The sequence below is a fragment of the Thunnus albacares genome, chromosome 24, assembly GCF_914725855.1.
Source record: "Thunnus albacares chromosome 24, fThuAlb1.1, whole genome shotgun sequence".
NCBI classification, from domain to species: domain Eukaryota; kingdom Metazoa; phylum Chordata; class Actinopteri; order Scombriformes; family Scombridae; genus Thunnus; species Thunnus albacares.
The window spans coordinates 17,624,147-17,639,779 of record NC_058129.1 but is presented as its reverse complement, the minus strand read 5'-3'; the positions used below and the strand labels follow the sequence as shown (position 1 = coordinate 17,639,779).

Genomic DNA, 15,633 nt, shown 5'->3' with positions numbered 1-15,633 from the left:
CTTTAAAACTTTATTGGTGTGTAACACTTTAAATTGTCTTAATTAGTTCATTTAATTCATTAGGAACAGAAAGTTCATTGATTCCTTAGAGGGCAGGAGGGCAAATAAATTTTCCACACAACCAGCCACTTAGTCAGAACATCATATTGAGCTCCTATTTGATTGAGAACATCATTAAAATTGTGAAATTGCGGATGATGAATTCAGGATAAACCAGTCAACCTTGAACCATTCAGCTGCTACAGGGAGGTCAGAGTCGGTTAGAGAAGAGCTGACAGTAATTTAGTGTCTTGCATAAAGACACTTCAGCCACAGATGCTCGAGGAGATGGGAAGTTTGGTATGCAATTATGCAGCCGGCATGCGCAAAGACAGAACATTTAACCCCCAGAAGGGCTTAAATGTTTTTTGCTGCTGCGTTTCCGAAATTGCAAAAGTTACTGCACACCTGACGGATAAAATTTCCCACCTCTCTATGCTCCTGGGTGATGAGGTGAGCAGCCTGGAGCCAGCGGAGGCCCTCCTGCGCTGGTGGGCCCCCTCCAGGATCTGCTCCTCTGGGGGGAATAGTCCCTCCATCAGGTCCATGGTGGTCTTCCTACCGCTCTGGTCCAGGATGTCCACCAAGGACTTGTCTTTACCCATGATGTCCCTCGCCAGCTCTTCTCTCTTGACGTCCTCCTCTGAGTGGCGAGCCCCCATTGAGCTCGACTCGGGGCTGCTGGGGGTGGAAGCGCTTTCGACTCCTTGTTGGCCTGATGTCGCAGCATGACCCGGGTCCTGAGTGGTCTGGCGGGTGTAGGCACTGAACAGGGAGGAGGCCGGGCGCTCTGTGGCGCCCAAGGAGGAGATGTAAGAAGGCGGGTCGAAGATGCCGCAGGTCTCACTGCTCTGAGGCAAGTAGGCCCGGCCCTCCCGCTCTGAGCTGCTCTCAGTGTGGACGATCCTCACGGGGACTTTCCTCACCACACTGTTCACATCCATCACTTCAGGGAGCCGCGATTCATCTTCAGACCTGGACAGGAACAAACCTCCATATCAAAGCCTGAAATTATTCCTCTGTAAACCCCAAACATCTGATCTGGCAACGAAGTTTTATTTTTAATTTGTTGTCCTCAGTCTGTTATAATATAGAACAATATATTTGATGTTATATGTTGACATTTCCCACCAAGTTTCTTCTAATCTATTGATGGCATATCTTTCTTTTAAAGAAATAATTTCATTGTGAAATTGGTTATGGACTTTCACAAGAGAACCGATTTTTTTGTATTAAATTAACATGACTGACACTTAATATAGAATGGATTAAGGTAGATATACGTGGAGTAATGTGATTGGATAATAACATACTGATGTTTAACACAAATAACCTCACTTAAAAACTCTGAAAAATGCAAAATAATGCAAAAAAAGTGCAGAAAAAAAGAGCAAAAATAGTACAAAAAGGCTTTTCCGGCTTAACACCTTGCTTATGGGTATTTTGGGTATTTTGATGGGAAGAGGGAGATCACTGCTTTGTTAACTTTACTTTAAAGTCTCAAGAAAACTGAACACAAGGCAGAATGTTGTAAGATGAGGTGCTGTTCTGTACTGTATTCAAGGGGCAAATGTTACACAACTCCACATTTCTCATGATTTAGCAAGAAAACTCACCAGCAGTGGAATAATGAAACTTTTTAAATGACACGACATTAACTAAAAAAGTAGCATGGCTGAAAACACAGAACGCAGCAGATTGCAGAGTAAGCAAACTCCAACCGAGACGAAAAGGTAGAGAGCTAAGTTTTTAATAAACAGCAGAGCTACACAGTCAACCATTTCTAATTAAAGGATGGATCGTACAGTAGAACTGCAATGGAAACCAAAGGTCACAGCAGCCATGTGGCTTTAAGAAAATTACAGCCTCCAGTTTGATTTGTCTCAGACTGAAAAGGAAATCGACTACAAACATAAACTCTGATCTTCCTTTTCGTCAGCACATTTTCTATTATAGAGATTCTATTTTTTCAACATTTTAACATTTTTAAACATGGCCAAAGGTTGTGATTCTTGCAGAGTACAAATTAATTACTCTTCCTCTTTTCTTTCAACTCTTTGTTATTGCCTCATTCATCAGTGCCTGACTTTCCTTCAGTGGTTTTTCCTGTTCAACTAAGACTGTTTCTACTGGAGCAGAAGGGAAAACCTTTACGTAACGAGGGGCTGAGAGGGGACAGAGCAGACCTGAAGCGCTTCGGCTAAGCTGCTTACCTGAGCGGTGAGTCATCCTGCACGGACACTGCCGGCGGTTTGTCGGTCAACCTCAGCGGTGCAAACTGTGGCGATGGTGACCGCGCTCGATCCCCTACAGGAAGGGACAGAGCGTCCGTCCAGGAGGAGAGCGGGGATGAAGAGGAGGAAGGTGCAGGCTGCTGCTGTTCCTCCTCACTTTCTACACCTCCTCTGCTCATATCTGGTCCAGGCGTCCTGCTGAGGCGAGGGGAGCCTGCCGGGGCGGTGCCCTGGGCAGTGTTATGGTGCTGGGTGTCAGAGTTGGAGCTGGACAGAGGCTGGAGCGCTGCCGGGTCTGCCTGGGCGCCAGTGAGGAATTCCAGGGAGGAGGATGTGGTTTCTGGGCCTAAATGGGGCCTGGGTGGCGGCAAGAGGCCCTTGGTTTGTGGAGGCTGGGCTGGGTGCTGGGAGCCAGGGTTGGGGCTGAGGCTACGAGGGCCAGAGGAGAGTGTGGTGTGGGAGGGATTGGCAGCATCTGGTTTGGACTTGTGGTCAGGGAGGCCTGGGACCGGGCCCTCGTTTTTGGGGACTGATGGGGCTGACTGTGGGCTGTGGTCAGGCTGGTATCGCTGCCTGCTCTCTGTCTTTCCTCTAGAGGTCAAAATAAAGACAAACTTCATCAGTACCTAAGGGTAACATGGGAAAGTTAAGGGTTTTTTTTTCTCACACACTCTGACAATAAAACTGCACTAGTACTTAAAATCTTTACAAAGCAGTAAAAAGTGAAAGTAAAAGTGGAAATTAAGATGTCTGTACTTTATAAAACCCAAATACTTTTCCTGATCTTCACCCAGCAAAGAACTATTTAAAAAATGCAGGCAAATACTGACATAAGTTAACTTTTGTGACAACCTATTGTCAAATTTTCTGCCATAACTTGTGTGTCTTTATCAAATTGTATCTTAATTTTGAAACATGTATTGTTTGGTGTTCTACAGGATAACAGATAACAGAAAGAAAACAGAACAGTAATGATTAGTATTCATACATTTTTATGAAGTGTTAATCCCCTGTAGCATAAAGCTTTTCTTGTAAATTAGGTGTACTTTATATTTATCTTTTGTCTTATATTTTATGGATGTTTTAACAGAAAATATTAGTTCAGAACAACTTCCAAAGCTGTATTAAAAGCTCTAAGTATAATTCTTTGCCATGCTGTAACCAGATTGTGAAAATCCTCCAGCTTCACATTTCCCTAAATATACAATGATCCAGGTTCCAATGAGAAAAGTTTGTTTATACTTTGGAAGAAATTGGGCATGAGCTCCAACTCCATCAAGACAACATGAGTCAGAGGTGGCTGGTTGAACCACAACTCTGTGTAGAAAAACAAGGCAGTTACTCTTTGGTGGTTTGAGTGCAACTAAAAAAAAAACTGTAATTCTGAAATAAAATTAAACAGTCATTTCCATATCTCATTTTGAAAAAACAGGATGGAGTTTAAGATTCTTGTGCAGAGTTCATCAGAAGTTGATTACCGGACAAAAGCATCGCCATGTTTACTCTACTAACGTGTTGTCTGATTGGTTTATTTGAATCACATTGAGACACTGTGTCGCCAGGTGAGAGCAGGTGTGTGTTACAATTTAGGAAACCTGAGCCAGAGTGCTAAAAACAAAACGCGAAGGTTGGATTACATGTGAGCACAGACAGGACAAGTCTGACTACAAGGATGACTTCATATAGCTAGATAAATATCCTTTATACTATTTTTCACATGTTTTAATCAACCCCATGTGATATTTACATATATTAATCATCCTCTTCCGCAATATTTGCAGCTTTAATGCAATAGTGATTTAACTACACCCCTATCCAACATTTGTAAAAATATTCCTTGGTTTATTTGAGTGAACACAAAAAGTGCTGAATTGTTAAAGGAAGAGTTCACTGTAAAAGTGCAGATTCTGAACTTTAAAACACAGCTGTAATCTCTAGATTGTGAAAATCAGATTAGGTTGTGTACTTTAATTGTAGATATATTTTTGGAACTATTGTTTGACCAAAAAAAAAAGATTAGATTAAGATAAGAAGACAAATAAACCTTACATTGACTGGTTAAACCCCTTAATCATTGATGTGGAGGTAAACTGAGGATAATGAACCACACTTCATTGCGTCTTGTTAAAGTTTTAGGATCAGATTCACTAGTTTTATTATAAGTATAAGTAACTTTATGGGGCATTTAATGAATAAAATAAGAGACTCTGCAAACCCTGATGCCTGTGAAGCAAAATTGCAAAACTGACCTCAGACGTCAGTGGTTGGAATTTTGTCTTGTTCAAACAATGCCCACTGAAAAGGTGTATGAAGTAACACTAGAAAGAATGAATTGGAGCAACACTTCAGCTAAGTCTTGGTGTAAGGTTTGTTGACACTTGTGGTTGAATGTCATATTTCCTGAAGGGTGCTTAACGTCCCACCCTGCACACAAGGCAGCATCAACAAAGGAGCAAATGCTATGGATTAATTTCACCAGTTTACCAAGAAAATGATCATGTAGGCTGCAGATAAGTCTTTGTCAACAAGCAGCTTAAGAATAAAATGATACACTCTCCACCCACCGTAAATCACCTGTGATTGCACAGACACTTTTGTAAATCTAGGTGTAGTTTACCACAGGAGTCCAGGAGATACTGTTCACCTCAACATGAGCTCTAACAACAGGAGATAAGGTTGGAAAGAGATCTAGAGTGACAAAAAATGAACCTGAAATGGGAAACTGTTCTCTTTCTGTGCGGAAATCTCACCAACCAACTACATTCCACATTTACATGAAACTTCACAAGCATTTCTTTTTGGCAGCTGTTCCAGAGGAATTGACAGGTCAGAGTGAGCAGGTAGGTGCTCAATATTTCGCTAAAACGCATGTGGAATCCTTTGGACAAATAGCACTCGGCTTTGGAGTCAAACACTCCTTCCGTAAACATGGACACATGGTTTTGCCATAATCAGGTAGATAACATCAAAAATAGCATCCACTTAAATATATTTAAAGGTAGTTTGCACCAGAAACGCCTGAACATCATGTCAAAAATTGTTTTCTTCTTCAATTTACTGATTTCAAAGACCTGCTGCTCTGTTTCTGTTTCACCTAGAATGTTTCTGACACTTTCACAAGACATTTTTAGAGGTTTCCTTTCTGGCAAGATCTTGTTTATGCATATAGTTGCTACAGCCGTTTTAATTTGGGTATGTCATTTTAGGCATTTTCTCACCTGGTGGTGTAACCGCTCTGCCGAGCTTGAGGGTCTCTCCACGACGAAGGAATATTCTGCAAAAGAACGGTACCGTTACAAGTTTCTTTGCTAAATGGAGGGTGTCCTCAACAGAAAATGTTTGTTCAAACACTTTAAACAACATATGCTTGGATTGTGACCTCTTCTGGTCAAGCAAAATGATGACTTTATTGTCAGGAGCAAAGGCAGAAGTACTATAACACTGTTTCTTTTAATCATGAGCACAGTCTTTGCCTAATCCTAACCAAGTAGTTGTAAATGCCGCAACTTAAAGAAACCCTAACCATAGAGGTGAAAGGCACTCAGAAGCAATGTCAGATCAGAAAACGCTTTTATTGATATTTTGAAAAACAGACTTCTTTCACCATTGGCTCACCTGTATATAGAAATCTGCAGAGGGAGAAGATCTGGATCTCTCATGGACGCAAACTGTGTTTTCCTCTGCATCTGCATCCAAGATGTTCTCTGCTGAGTGATACCTCCCTTGCGTCTTGGCCTCAGATGACTTCTTCTGTTTGTTCCATGTGGCCTGATACTCAGCAAAGGTCCCAAGCCTCTGCTGCTCTAGTAAGTCCTGCTTACATCCAGGGCTGAGGCGGTTGGGGTCTACGGATGGGTTAGCCTCCTCGGGCTCTCCTGACGGAGTTCTCTCTTTGTGTTTGTCTGTCTCACCAAGGTCTGGGTTCGAGTTTGTACCCTGACTGGACTTGGGCACAGGCCTGGAAAATGCTGGTTTGGCCTCAAAGAACTTCCTTCGCTCTCCAAAAGACCCTGTTTGAAGCTCTCCCTCTACTCCCACTTTGTCTATCTTGTCAGGCTCTGAGAACGAGTGTGTCCTCTTGGCCAGAGGGAAGCGCTTACGTCCTCTAATGCGTCCATTAGAGGTTTTAACTACTGGCGCCTCTGGTCCGAAGGGCTCTAGGTCACGTCTCTGGAAGGAGGTGGCCTGGAGGACCCTGGCCTGAGCCTCTTTCAGGTGGTCCTTGTAGGTGCTTGAGAAGGAGACACCAGAAGATGTAGAAGTCTTTGTGGATCTCCACTCCTCTGCCTCCTCATCCTCGGCATCACAGGTGAGGGTCGCAGCGCTGCGGCTCTTTTGTAGCTGGGCTCGCTTCTGCTGGATCTCATTGCGGAGGGTGGTGGCGTACCGGTCACTGCGCCGATTCGCTTTCCCACCACTGGTGGCCATGGCGTCACCAACATCCTGGGTGGACATGACACCTGTGGTTGTAGTTGCTGGTTGCCTCTCAGCCAGACTCCTACTCTCCTGGGCCAGGGAGTGGAGAAGTGGGGTTTTCAGGGGGGATATTCGGTGGTCTTCTTGAGGCACCCACGGGTCTTGGTGCCTTGAAAGACTGACCTTATGATCATTACTTTGATGAGTTGGGAACAGTCTTTTCATGTCATTAGAGTGTCCTTCACCCCTCTTAGCAGCATCCTCTGGGCTGCGGCTTCGAACAGAAAGTTCAGAAGTTTGGTGGTCATAGTGTAGACCATTCCCCAAATGGGAATGGCCATTGCGCTCCTTATTATCACTGAAAGGCATCTGGGACTGAGGTAGGTAGTACTTTGCCTTAACGTTCGTCTTCAAGGAACTTGGGAGGCCTTGTTCATTGCTGTTTACCCAGTGGGGTCTCTCTGCTTCCCCCCTCCAGCCCTCAGCTTTGCCCTGCCTGGTTTGGTGCTCGGCAGTCTGAACTGAATGCTTGTTCACTAGGCCGTAGTATCTGTTGTACCCCCCATTCTCTGGGTTTGGGTTTGCAGCAGAACTTACCATGGATGCTGTAGAGTGCCGGACATGTTTGCGGCTGAAGACATTTGTGGGCAGATCCTGGAGGCTGCGATAGTAGCTTCCTACACTCTGAATCTTGGTGGGGGGAGCGGACCTCGTCTGGAGGTAGAGGGGGCTTTCATCACTGTGTTGCCTCTGATGGGCAGGTACATTGGTGTAATGAGGCTGTCTGACATCATTGCTGGACAGGGAGAAGAGTTTGTTGGGGTGTAGCTGGTTGTGGTCAGCTGCCATGTTGACATGGAGGAAGTCTTTGGTGGGCAGGGGGTTGAGGCTACATCTGGCCTCTGAGGTTTTCTCCTTGTGGGATCTGAGGCCATTCTGGTTGTTACTTTCTGTCAGTTTTTCAATTGATCTGCCGTGGCTCTTCGTTGAACCACCAGGCCCTTCAGAGTAAGGGAACACCTTTGTGGCGGCAAAACTGTCGCTGCGCAGTGGAGGAGGGGGAGGAGGAGGAGACTGGGACTTCTTCTCTGGTACCTGCCACACTGGGCCGATGCTGGGCCTTACTCCACTGGAAACCCGAGAGGTAAGCTGCTCCTCCACGTGGGAACCCTCCCAGCCACCGTTCCCCAGCGTTGGCTGCAGGTACTTAGGCCGCTCGGCCTGAAAAGGCCCTTCGTTCTGAAGGCCCTTGAAGAAAATGTTTTCAGTGCTGGTGCCCTTCCTACCAGGTGCACTGAGGTCATGAACAGGAGGACTGGAGCTGCTGGAGAAACAGCTGAATCCAGAGTCTCTTTTGCCTCCTGGTCCACCGAATGGCTCAGGGCTGCTGGTGTATTTAGTTGGGGAAAGACGACCTTGAGGATAGGGATGAGAGGGACGCTCCAGTCTCTCCATGTTGTTCACTGAGCTGAGCTGGCTGGTTAGCTGACGCTGGTTGTTCTTGACCTCTTGACAGGAAGACTCTTTGGGCCTGGTGTGTAAGAACAGATAAAAAGCTTGTACCCTTAGTGCATTACCATTCTGAATCCATCTTTCTTTATTTTGTTAATTTTGTGTATATTTCTCAGGACATTCATAAAGTAAACAAATCCCTACAAAAAAGCTGAAATTTGTGATCTTAAATCAGTTTAAAGTCAAACTTTTAAACATGTGCTGTATTCAGAAGTTGAGTAGGATTTTCATTAAACACCACATAAATATATTGGGTACTTTACATCTGAGATTTAAAATTAAAGAATAGAAACCAGCCTTACCCTGAGTCTAGATCAGGAATGAAAACCACTACTCTATTCTACCACACAAATTACACTCTCAGTAATATTTTAAGCAGTTTCATTTTGAAAGTAGCTGTTTAAATTGAACCCCCATCTCTTGTAGTTGTAAATAAAAAAATATCTTCTGCCCTGGTTAACACCAAAAGAATGGCTCACCTTGCTTCATGTTTTGGCTGCCAAACTGGTGCTGGGGTGGCCTCTTTCCCGGGGGGCTCTGACTCCTCTTCTGTCAGCTTGGAGGTGTGCCAGGAGTGGGGCCGCGAGCTCGGATCATTCTTCCTGCAGAGCAGAGAGGCAATAAAACCCTTTACACAATCACAAGGGAGTATCTGGCATTTCAGCTTCTTTGGCATTTTCCAACCACTTACACTACAAGAAAGAAAGGACCCCCATCATTCCCCAATCCATCAGATTTGCTGAATCTTTGAACTGTTTTAAGCGGTGTCTAAAAACTCATCTGTATAGGCAGGCGTTTTTATAGTTCTCCATCCCTGTCGTATGTTTTTGTTTGTTTTAGTTTGGTCTGTTTCTCATTGTGCTGTGTTTTGTAATTCACTTTGCTTTATTTATTTATTTGTTTATATTTTTATTGTGTGTGTGTATGTGAAGAAGCTTATTTTTGATTATTTTTTGTATGTTTTGAAAAGTGATATATATAAATAAAGATTTACTTACTCCTCCAAGAGATGTGCTCAACACAAATACTATAAATATTCATACTTTAGCAGAGAGTAGCACAGAGTTGAGGAGGTGCAAGGATTCTTCAGCCTTTTTTCTTGTTTTTTTAAAAAGGTATTTTTAGTGATTGCATGACTTTATTAAACAGTTGACTGTACAGAGATGACAGGAAACAAGAGGATAGAGAAAGAGGGAACAGCATGCAACAAAGGTTCCCGGTAAGATCAAATATCAAATATTTAATGCAAAGTTATAAACATTCAGGTGACTGGGTTGTTTGTCAAGGAGATTAAATTTCCAAATAACCAGAGGAACATTTGCAGATCATCCAAAAATCTATATATAAAGATGTTACAGTCTTTCAATAAGGATTTGGCTGTTGTCAAACTGTTGTATGACTTTACTGTGACTTTAATAATCTTGCATTTGTGACACAAGTATTGGTACACAATAAGAATCAGCTAACAATCACTATGTATGCCTGTGTTGGGTTTCTACATAATTTGCATTTCTTCACTTTTCTAATGTTGAATTTCATAACTGGGTTTGAATTTGGTTTGTTGTTCAGTACGATACAGATAAACATTTGTCAAGCCAAGGACAGTGAACTGGAATATTTTTCTAGATTTTTGTATGCAAATGCCAAACATTACTCATCTGAGAATCAAATAAATTTTCTCATATTTTCTAATAATATTATCCATATTTTGTTAAGAATTCTTATTTTTAAACAACTGATAGTGATGTTGCATTGTCCTAGAACTGATATAATTACTGTACAATCTACTTTGCTCACACCAAACTTGCACATACCCTTTGAAGCGGTTCTTCCTGGGAAGCATGTTGGAAATAAAAATAATTATACTTCTTCAATAGATCATACACCTTAATTTAGCACAACATGCAAAACTAGAGAGAAAATGATATAATGGGTAATAACCTTCCACAGACACATGACATGTAAACAGGACAAAACCAACAAACAGGGCACGAGGAGGACTTTACACAACTTAAGGACATAAAAATAAACTACCACGAATGTACAAATGACAACTATGGGAATCTGATGAAAGCTGATGAAGTATGGGGGGGAATAAATCCTGGAGAATACTTAAGGGATCACACAGCACTATGAACAAACATGGCGACCAAAGACCACGTGGTTTCAGCAGTCGGAAACCGCAACAGGACGTGGCCGGGTGATGGTACCTCATAGAGCTTCGCAAAATCTTGGTGAGGAAGCTCCTCGCCACGTGAACCTCGGTTTCTGAGGGCATTGTGTGTGGTGATACAACATCGACCATTTTAGCCCTGACAGGCAGCGAGCGAAGGAAAGAGAAAAAGGAAAAAGGAGGAGGGGAACACATCGGCATCAATTGATAACAGAAGATATGACAATATCGTAGAATAACACACAATCAAATTGAATTTTTGTTCTTTCTGAAGCAGGGATAGCGTGAGGTCAGTCTTGGTTTTGCTATTACACAAATCTAATACAAATGTATAAAAACTGGCTTAACTTCAGGCTTAAAATCAACAATTTTAAGCCTCAATTACTAACCAAACCACCACCAATCTACCTGTGACATTAATTTTTCCCTAAACCTCAACCTCTAATCTTACACAACCCCGTCTCTCTATCAACCTTCCAAAAACTCTACAGGGATTGGACCACCTGTTTGAAAAAAGTAAATCTGTCAATCTGCATGAATGATGCAGGCGCTCTGTGGACCTATCAGAGCCAAGATGAACCACCACTCTAAGTTACATCCAAGCTCGGCCTAAAGATGTCTGAGAATCATTGTTTTTAAATGCTTAAATGTCCCTGCTTTTTAGACCAGACCATGGAATGGACTTTCATCAAGAGTGTTTCATACTGGCCAAGCAAACTTGGCCTTTTCATTGCTTTTCATTGGCTGTTGTTGAGAACGAACATGTGACCCCCCCCTTTTATTCATTCATGCTTCGACAACAGGAGAAAGACACAGATCTCTCACAGCCATATGGCTCCGGACGAGGCTTATCGCTGCTTAGCTTTTAGAAAAATTAGATGGAAGTGAGTCGGATCCACGGCATGGAAGTAAATCTGACCCTGAACCACCACAACCTCCTTCACATCCAATTTATTAGTTTAATTAAATAATCTTGGCATAGATATGAGGAAAGAGGAAACAATCAGGAGGTTTAGTGTACATCTTAAATGTAAGTCATCAATGATTTTAAATTAAAAGAATGTATTTTGGGACATTTTAAAATACTTGAAAATATTTCTCCTCAAAATTTCAAAAGTTGTTGTCTGAGATGTCCAAGTTCAAATGTCAGACCATAGTGAAAAATCACAGTCAGATGAAACTTTTTAACTCTGCCAGGCCATGATGGAGATGCTGCATTCTTTCAGCGGAGGAATGCAGGGAGGTATTTCTCCCTTCCTGCCGTGCCCTCGTTTCAAGTGGGACTGTTTGCCATCTCCCAGGAGTCTGAGAGTCTCCAACACTGCAGTGGCATAAAGGTGTGCCGCCTTCTTTCTGACTTCCTAATACTCCATCTGGCTCTGATTTTGTTGCTGATGCTGCTTTGTTGCACATAATAAATGACTTTTCATTCCTAGTTTGCTTGTTTTTGATATTTAAACCTGCATTAACTGATTTTTTGGTGGCTTCGGGTCAGCGGAAACAAGTAGTGAACACAACACTGACGTATCATTACCTTTTAAGTTGATATGTTGAACTTGTTAGTTTCTTATTTCCACATCCAGCAATTACGGAGCAACATTATCATTCATTTGGAGTCGTGTTTCTGTCCACCTGGTGAATGTGAGTCCAATATTCACTCTCTTCTAGCTCTGTTTTTGCTCTCTACCAACTCCTGAGGGAAATATCTGGCTCTTTAGCTGCTAAATGCTCCACTATGTTCACCAGCTAGTCTACAGCTAACTGTGTCTGTTTGGTGCTGAGCAGGTAGTGTACAGTGGCTTTTTAGAGCTTTTTCACAGCTGCCTGCTGCGGCCCAAAAGCAACGCTATGAGAACGCTGAGAGTGAACCAGAACAGTAAAGTTACAGCCGGACAGATAAACAATGAGCTGAAACTCACTATAAAGCTCTGTAGAGCCGCGAGGAGCTGCAGAGGGTTCATCACTACGAGCCAAACACATTACACACTGACAGATCATACATTGTTATTACAAAAGATGCTTATTGGAAACTTTATCATCCATATATGTTGAATTATATGCTTGTGTGTAGACACATTTCAAATGATTGCATGTTCAGCTGACCTGCTGTGCACTGAATGAAACACTCATTAATTGCAACTAATTAGGAGTTCACCAAATGAGCTCTGTCATTGGTTTCCCTTTAATTGGCACCAAATTACACGGTGCTTTCCAGTTCCATATGAGTTCCTTTCTAGGAAATAGGAGATTCTAGGAAACTATGGGATCCGTAAATAATAATTATGAGTGGAAACTTGAAATAATTACTTCGATGTTTAAAACTAAAATGCTCTGCATATTCCAAACAACCCAGAAATGTGCCACAGAAAACGTTTAGAACAGCAAAAGAAGAATCTTTCATATAGTGACCACTGGTTTCATCTCAAACTTCACAAAATATCACTTTAACTTACAAAGCTTCCCTCCCTCTGCTCAGTGTGACACACAAAAGTGAGAGTTGTGTTGCCTCCTAACAAGCTCCTCAACAATGGAAATGCAAATGTCCTTTTTTCTAAAGAGCTGAGGGTCTATTGTCAGGGGATACAGCTGGTCTGTCACAGATATTCCACAGGGGAGGAGACGCCACCGTTTACTCCCAGGAAATATGAGCTGAATTCAAGAGAAAGAGCTAAAACATGAAACTGAAACACAGATGACCCAGTTGGCTGCGAGTACATCCGTCATCGAGAAGGTTTGATAGAACTGAAGAAGTGCAGCAGAGGAAGAAAGATATTAGCAGTGAGCCGAAGACACATAAAAAAGGACATCAATAAATAAAAAAAATCCTTGAAGATGCTTATAAAAATCCTTATATCATTGAACATCATACTTTCCAAGAACTCTCTTATCTCATGCAGAACTAAAGAAGAACTAAACTTCTACAATAGCAAATAATTAAAAACAACATGCTGGACAACTAGTGGAGATGCGACAATAATATGACAAAGATGGTTTGTTAATTTAGAGTCTTAAAAACTTCAGGTTGTGTCTTAAAAGAGCACGCAAACATTGATAATGATGTTCTAATATTTGTATAATCTGTATTTTTAGTTGATTAATTGATACGTTGCTTATCGAGTAAAATGACTAAATATTCTCTTCTTCCAGCTTCTTAAATGTTTAAATGATTTTTTACTGTTCTGTGTTTTATATCATTGTAAATTTAATATCTTTGTTTTCTGGACTTTCTGTTTGATCAGACAAAACAAGATGTTTGACGAAATTGTGATCAACATTTTCTCCTTTTTTAACATTTTATTGACTGAATGATGCAGAGCTGCAACAATTTGTCAATTAATCGATCGACAGGAAGTTAATCAACAGCTATTTTGATAATCGATTCGGCCTGTTTTTTGGGGTTTTTTTTAAAGAAAAATGCCAAAATTTTGCTGGTAGCAGCTTCTCAAATGTGTCATGCGTGATACTACTACCACTACTACAAGACATTTAAAGATGTCACCGTGGTCTCTAAGAAATTATAACAGCAATTTAAAAATTATTTTCTGACAATAAATTCCAAAAATAATCACCAGCAGCCGTAATCTCGGTAATATTTGTGATAAAGGCCAAATGGCAACAAGCTACACGAATCTTCGCCCATTAAAATGTGATTTAAACAGCAGGTGTGACGTTGAAAAGTAACTAAAAAGTCGAATTACACGCAAAAATCTCTACAAATAAATTGATTTAATTGGGTGTCTCTTAATGAAACAGATAGAAGTTAAATAGCAACAAAACATGACGACTTACCCGTTATCTGAATCAGTTTTTTGTGTTTTGCTCTCTATGACAGTTGTAGCTCAGACTTTCACATCACTTCTCTACTGCAGACTCCATCAAAAAAAAAAACCACAACTCACACCAGTCTGACAGAGACGAGCTGTGAGGAATCTGAGTGAGCTGCTGCCCTCCTCCTCCTCCTCCTCCTCCTCCTCCTCCTCCTCCTCCCTGTATGAACACAAACACACTCCACCTTGTGCTGCGGAGGAGATTTCCTCGGGGGATTATAACGGGGGATTTGAGACGAGGGGGAGGAGTTATTGTCCTGTCCGGCGTCCTTGCTGTAACCTAGTGTTTGGGCTGTAAGTGGCTGGGCGTGCAGAGCCGCTGGCTCACGGGACGTAACCATAACAACAGCTCACACTTTGTCACATGGTAGATAGATAAAGGACTTCATGTCAAAAATGTAATAAAAGCTTCTTGGTTGCAGAGTGTTTGTGAGTCAAAATCTGTTATTTAAGCATTTCAAACTAAAAGATGCAAAAATATCTCAATCTGTTTGCAATGTTTAGAGTATTTTTAAGTTTTCTTCTAACATCATATGTAACCTTTTAACTATTTTTGATCATTAGAATTTGGACAGTCAAAGATTTATGACCTTATTCGACTATCAGACAGTTTTGAGGATGTAGAGACACCATATTTTTAAAGGTTTCAGTTGTGAATCTTGTGTACTTTGATTATTTTTACGACCATAAAGAAAATCGACCCATTACGACATATTACAGGCTCATATTTGTGCAGCTGTGTAGACACATTTTTACACAATGATAGTGTCCTGCAGGTGGAACAGTCGGTGGTAAATGGTTATTACTATTGGAAACAGATTCCAATAGAAGAATAATGAATTAGTCTTTTTGTTATTCATAATGTTTCACTTGTTTTAAGAAAATCAGTTGTTTTCAGACTGAATTTACATCACAGAGAGGATCAGTTGGAGGTTTTTGATGTCAGTCATCATTTATTTGCTTCACTTTCAAGCTTGCAAACAAATCCAAAACAAATAAACTGAAGTAAGTTGAATGTTTGAACTCACACTCTGGGTCGACGCCAATGTTAACTTGCCGTTGGATTTTGCCCTTTTTTTTTGTTACTCTACACTTTCTTCTTACATTTTATTATGACTTTTCTCTTGTTTTGTTTTTTGTTCAGACATTGTGCTGCTATTTTGGCCTCGAATTTCACCATAAAACATGTCATGAAAACATAAAAACATACAGACGACAACACATCGTCTCAGCATGCACATTCATAAAGAGGAGCACCACCCTGTATCCTCGTCTACCGAAACCTGGTTTCATTTATAACCTTGACGGCTCTCGGGACAAAGGATTTCCTGCAGATATTTCTATACTGAAAAGGAGACTATTCTGGTAAAATGATAGAGAGAAAGATAAAATGAAGTCAAAATGTAGGATTTTAAGGTTTTAACTTATTTAA

General features: G+C 41.5%; 2 protein-coding genes across 4 annotated transcripts in view; both read right to left on the bottom strand.

The window, feature by feature from the left end:
* The window catches only part of LOC122976244, a 1,153,509-nt gene that overhangs the window by 598,003 nt on the left and 539,873 nt on the right, over positions 1 to 15,633 (bottom strand). The window lies entirely within an intron of this gene.
* Positions 1 to 15,633, bottom strand: part of LOC122976245 (protein Shroom2-like) — a 31,123-nt gene that overhangs the window by 2,934 nt on the left and 12,556 nt on the right. For 2 of the 3 annotated variants that reach the window (XM_044344623.1, XM_044344625.1), the window contains 5 exons: positions 8,681 to 8,803; positions 5,889 to 8,220; positions 5,492 to 5,547; positions 2,253 to 2,864; positions 469 to 1,014 (listed from right to left, as the gene is read on the bottom strand). In XM_044344623.1, coding sequence (XP_044200558.1) covers positions 469 to 1,014; positions 2,253 to 2,864; positions 5,492 to 5,547; positions 5,889 to 8,220; positions 8,681 to 8,803 — 3,669 coding nt within the window. Of the gene's footprint in view, positions 1 to 468; positions 1,015 to 2,252; positions 2,865 to 5,491; positions 5,548 to 5,888; positions 8,221 to 8,680; positions 8,804 to 10,015; positions 10,159 to 15,633 lie in introns of those variants that run through there. The other variant, XM_044344624.1, reaches the window with a different exon arrangement.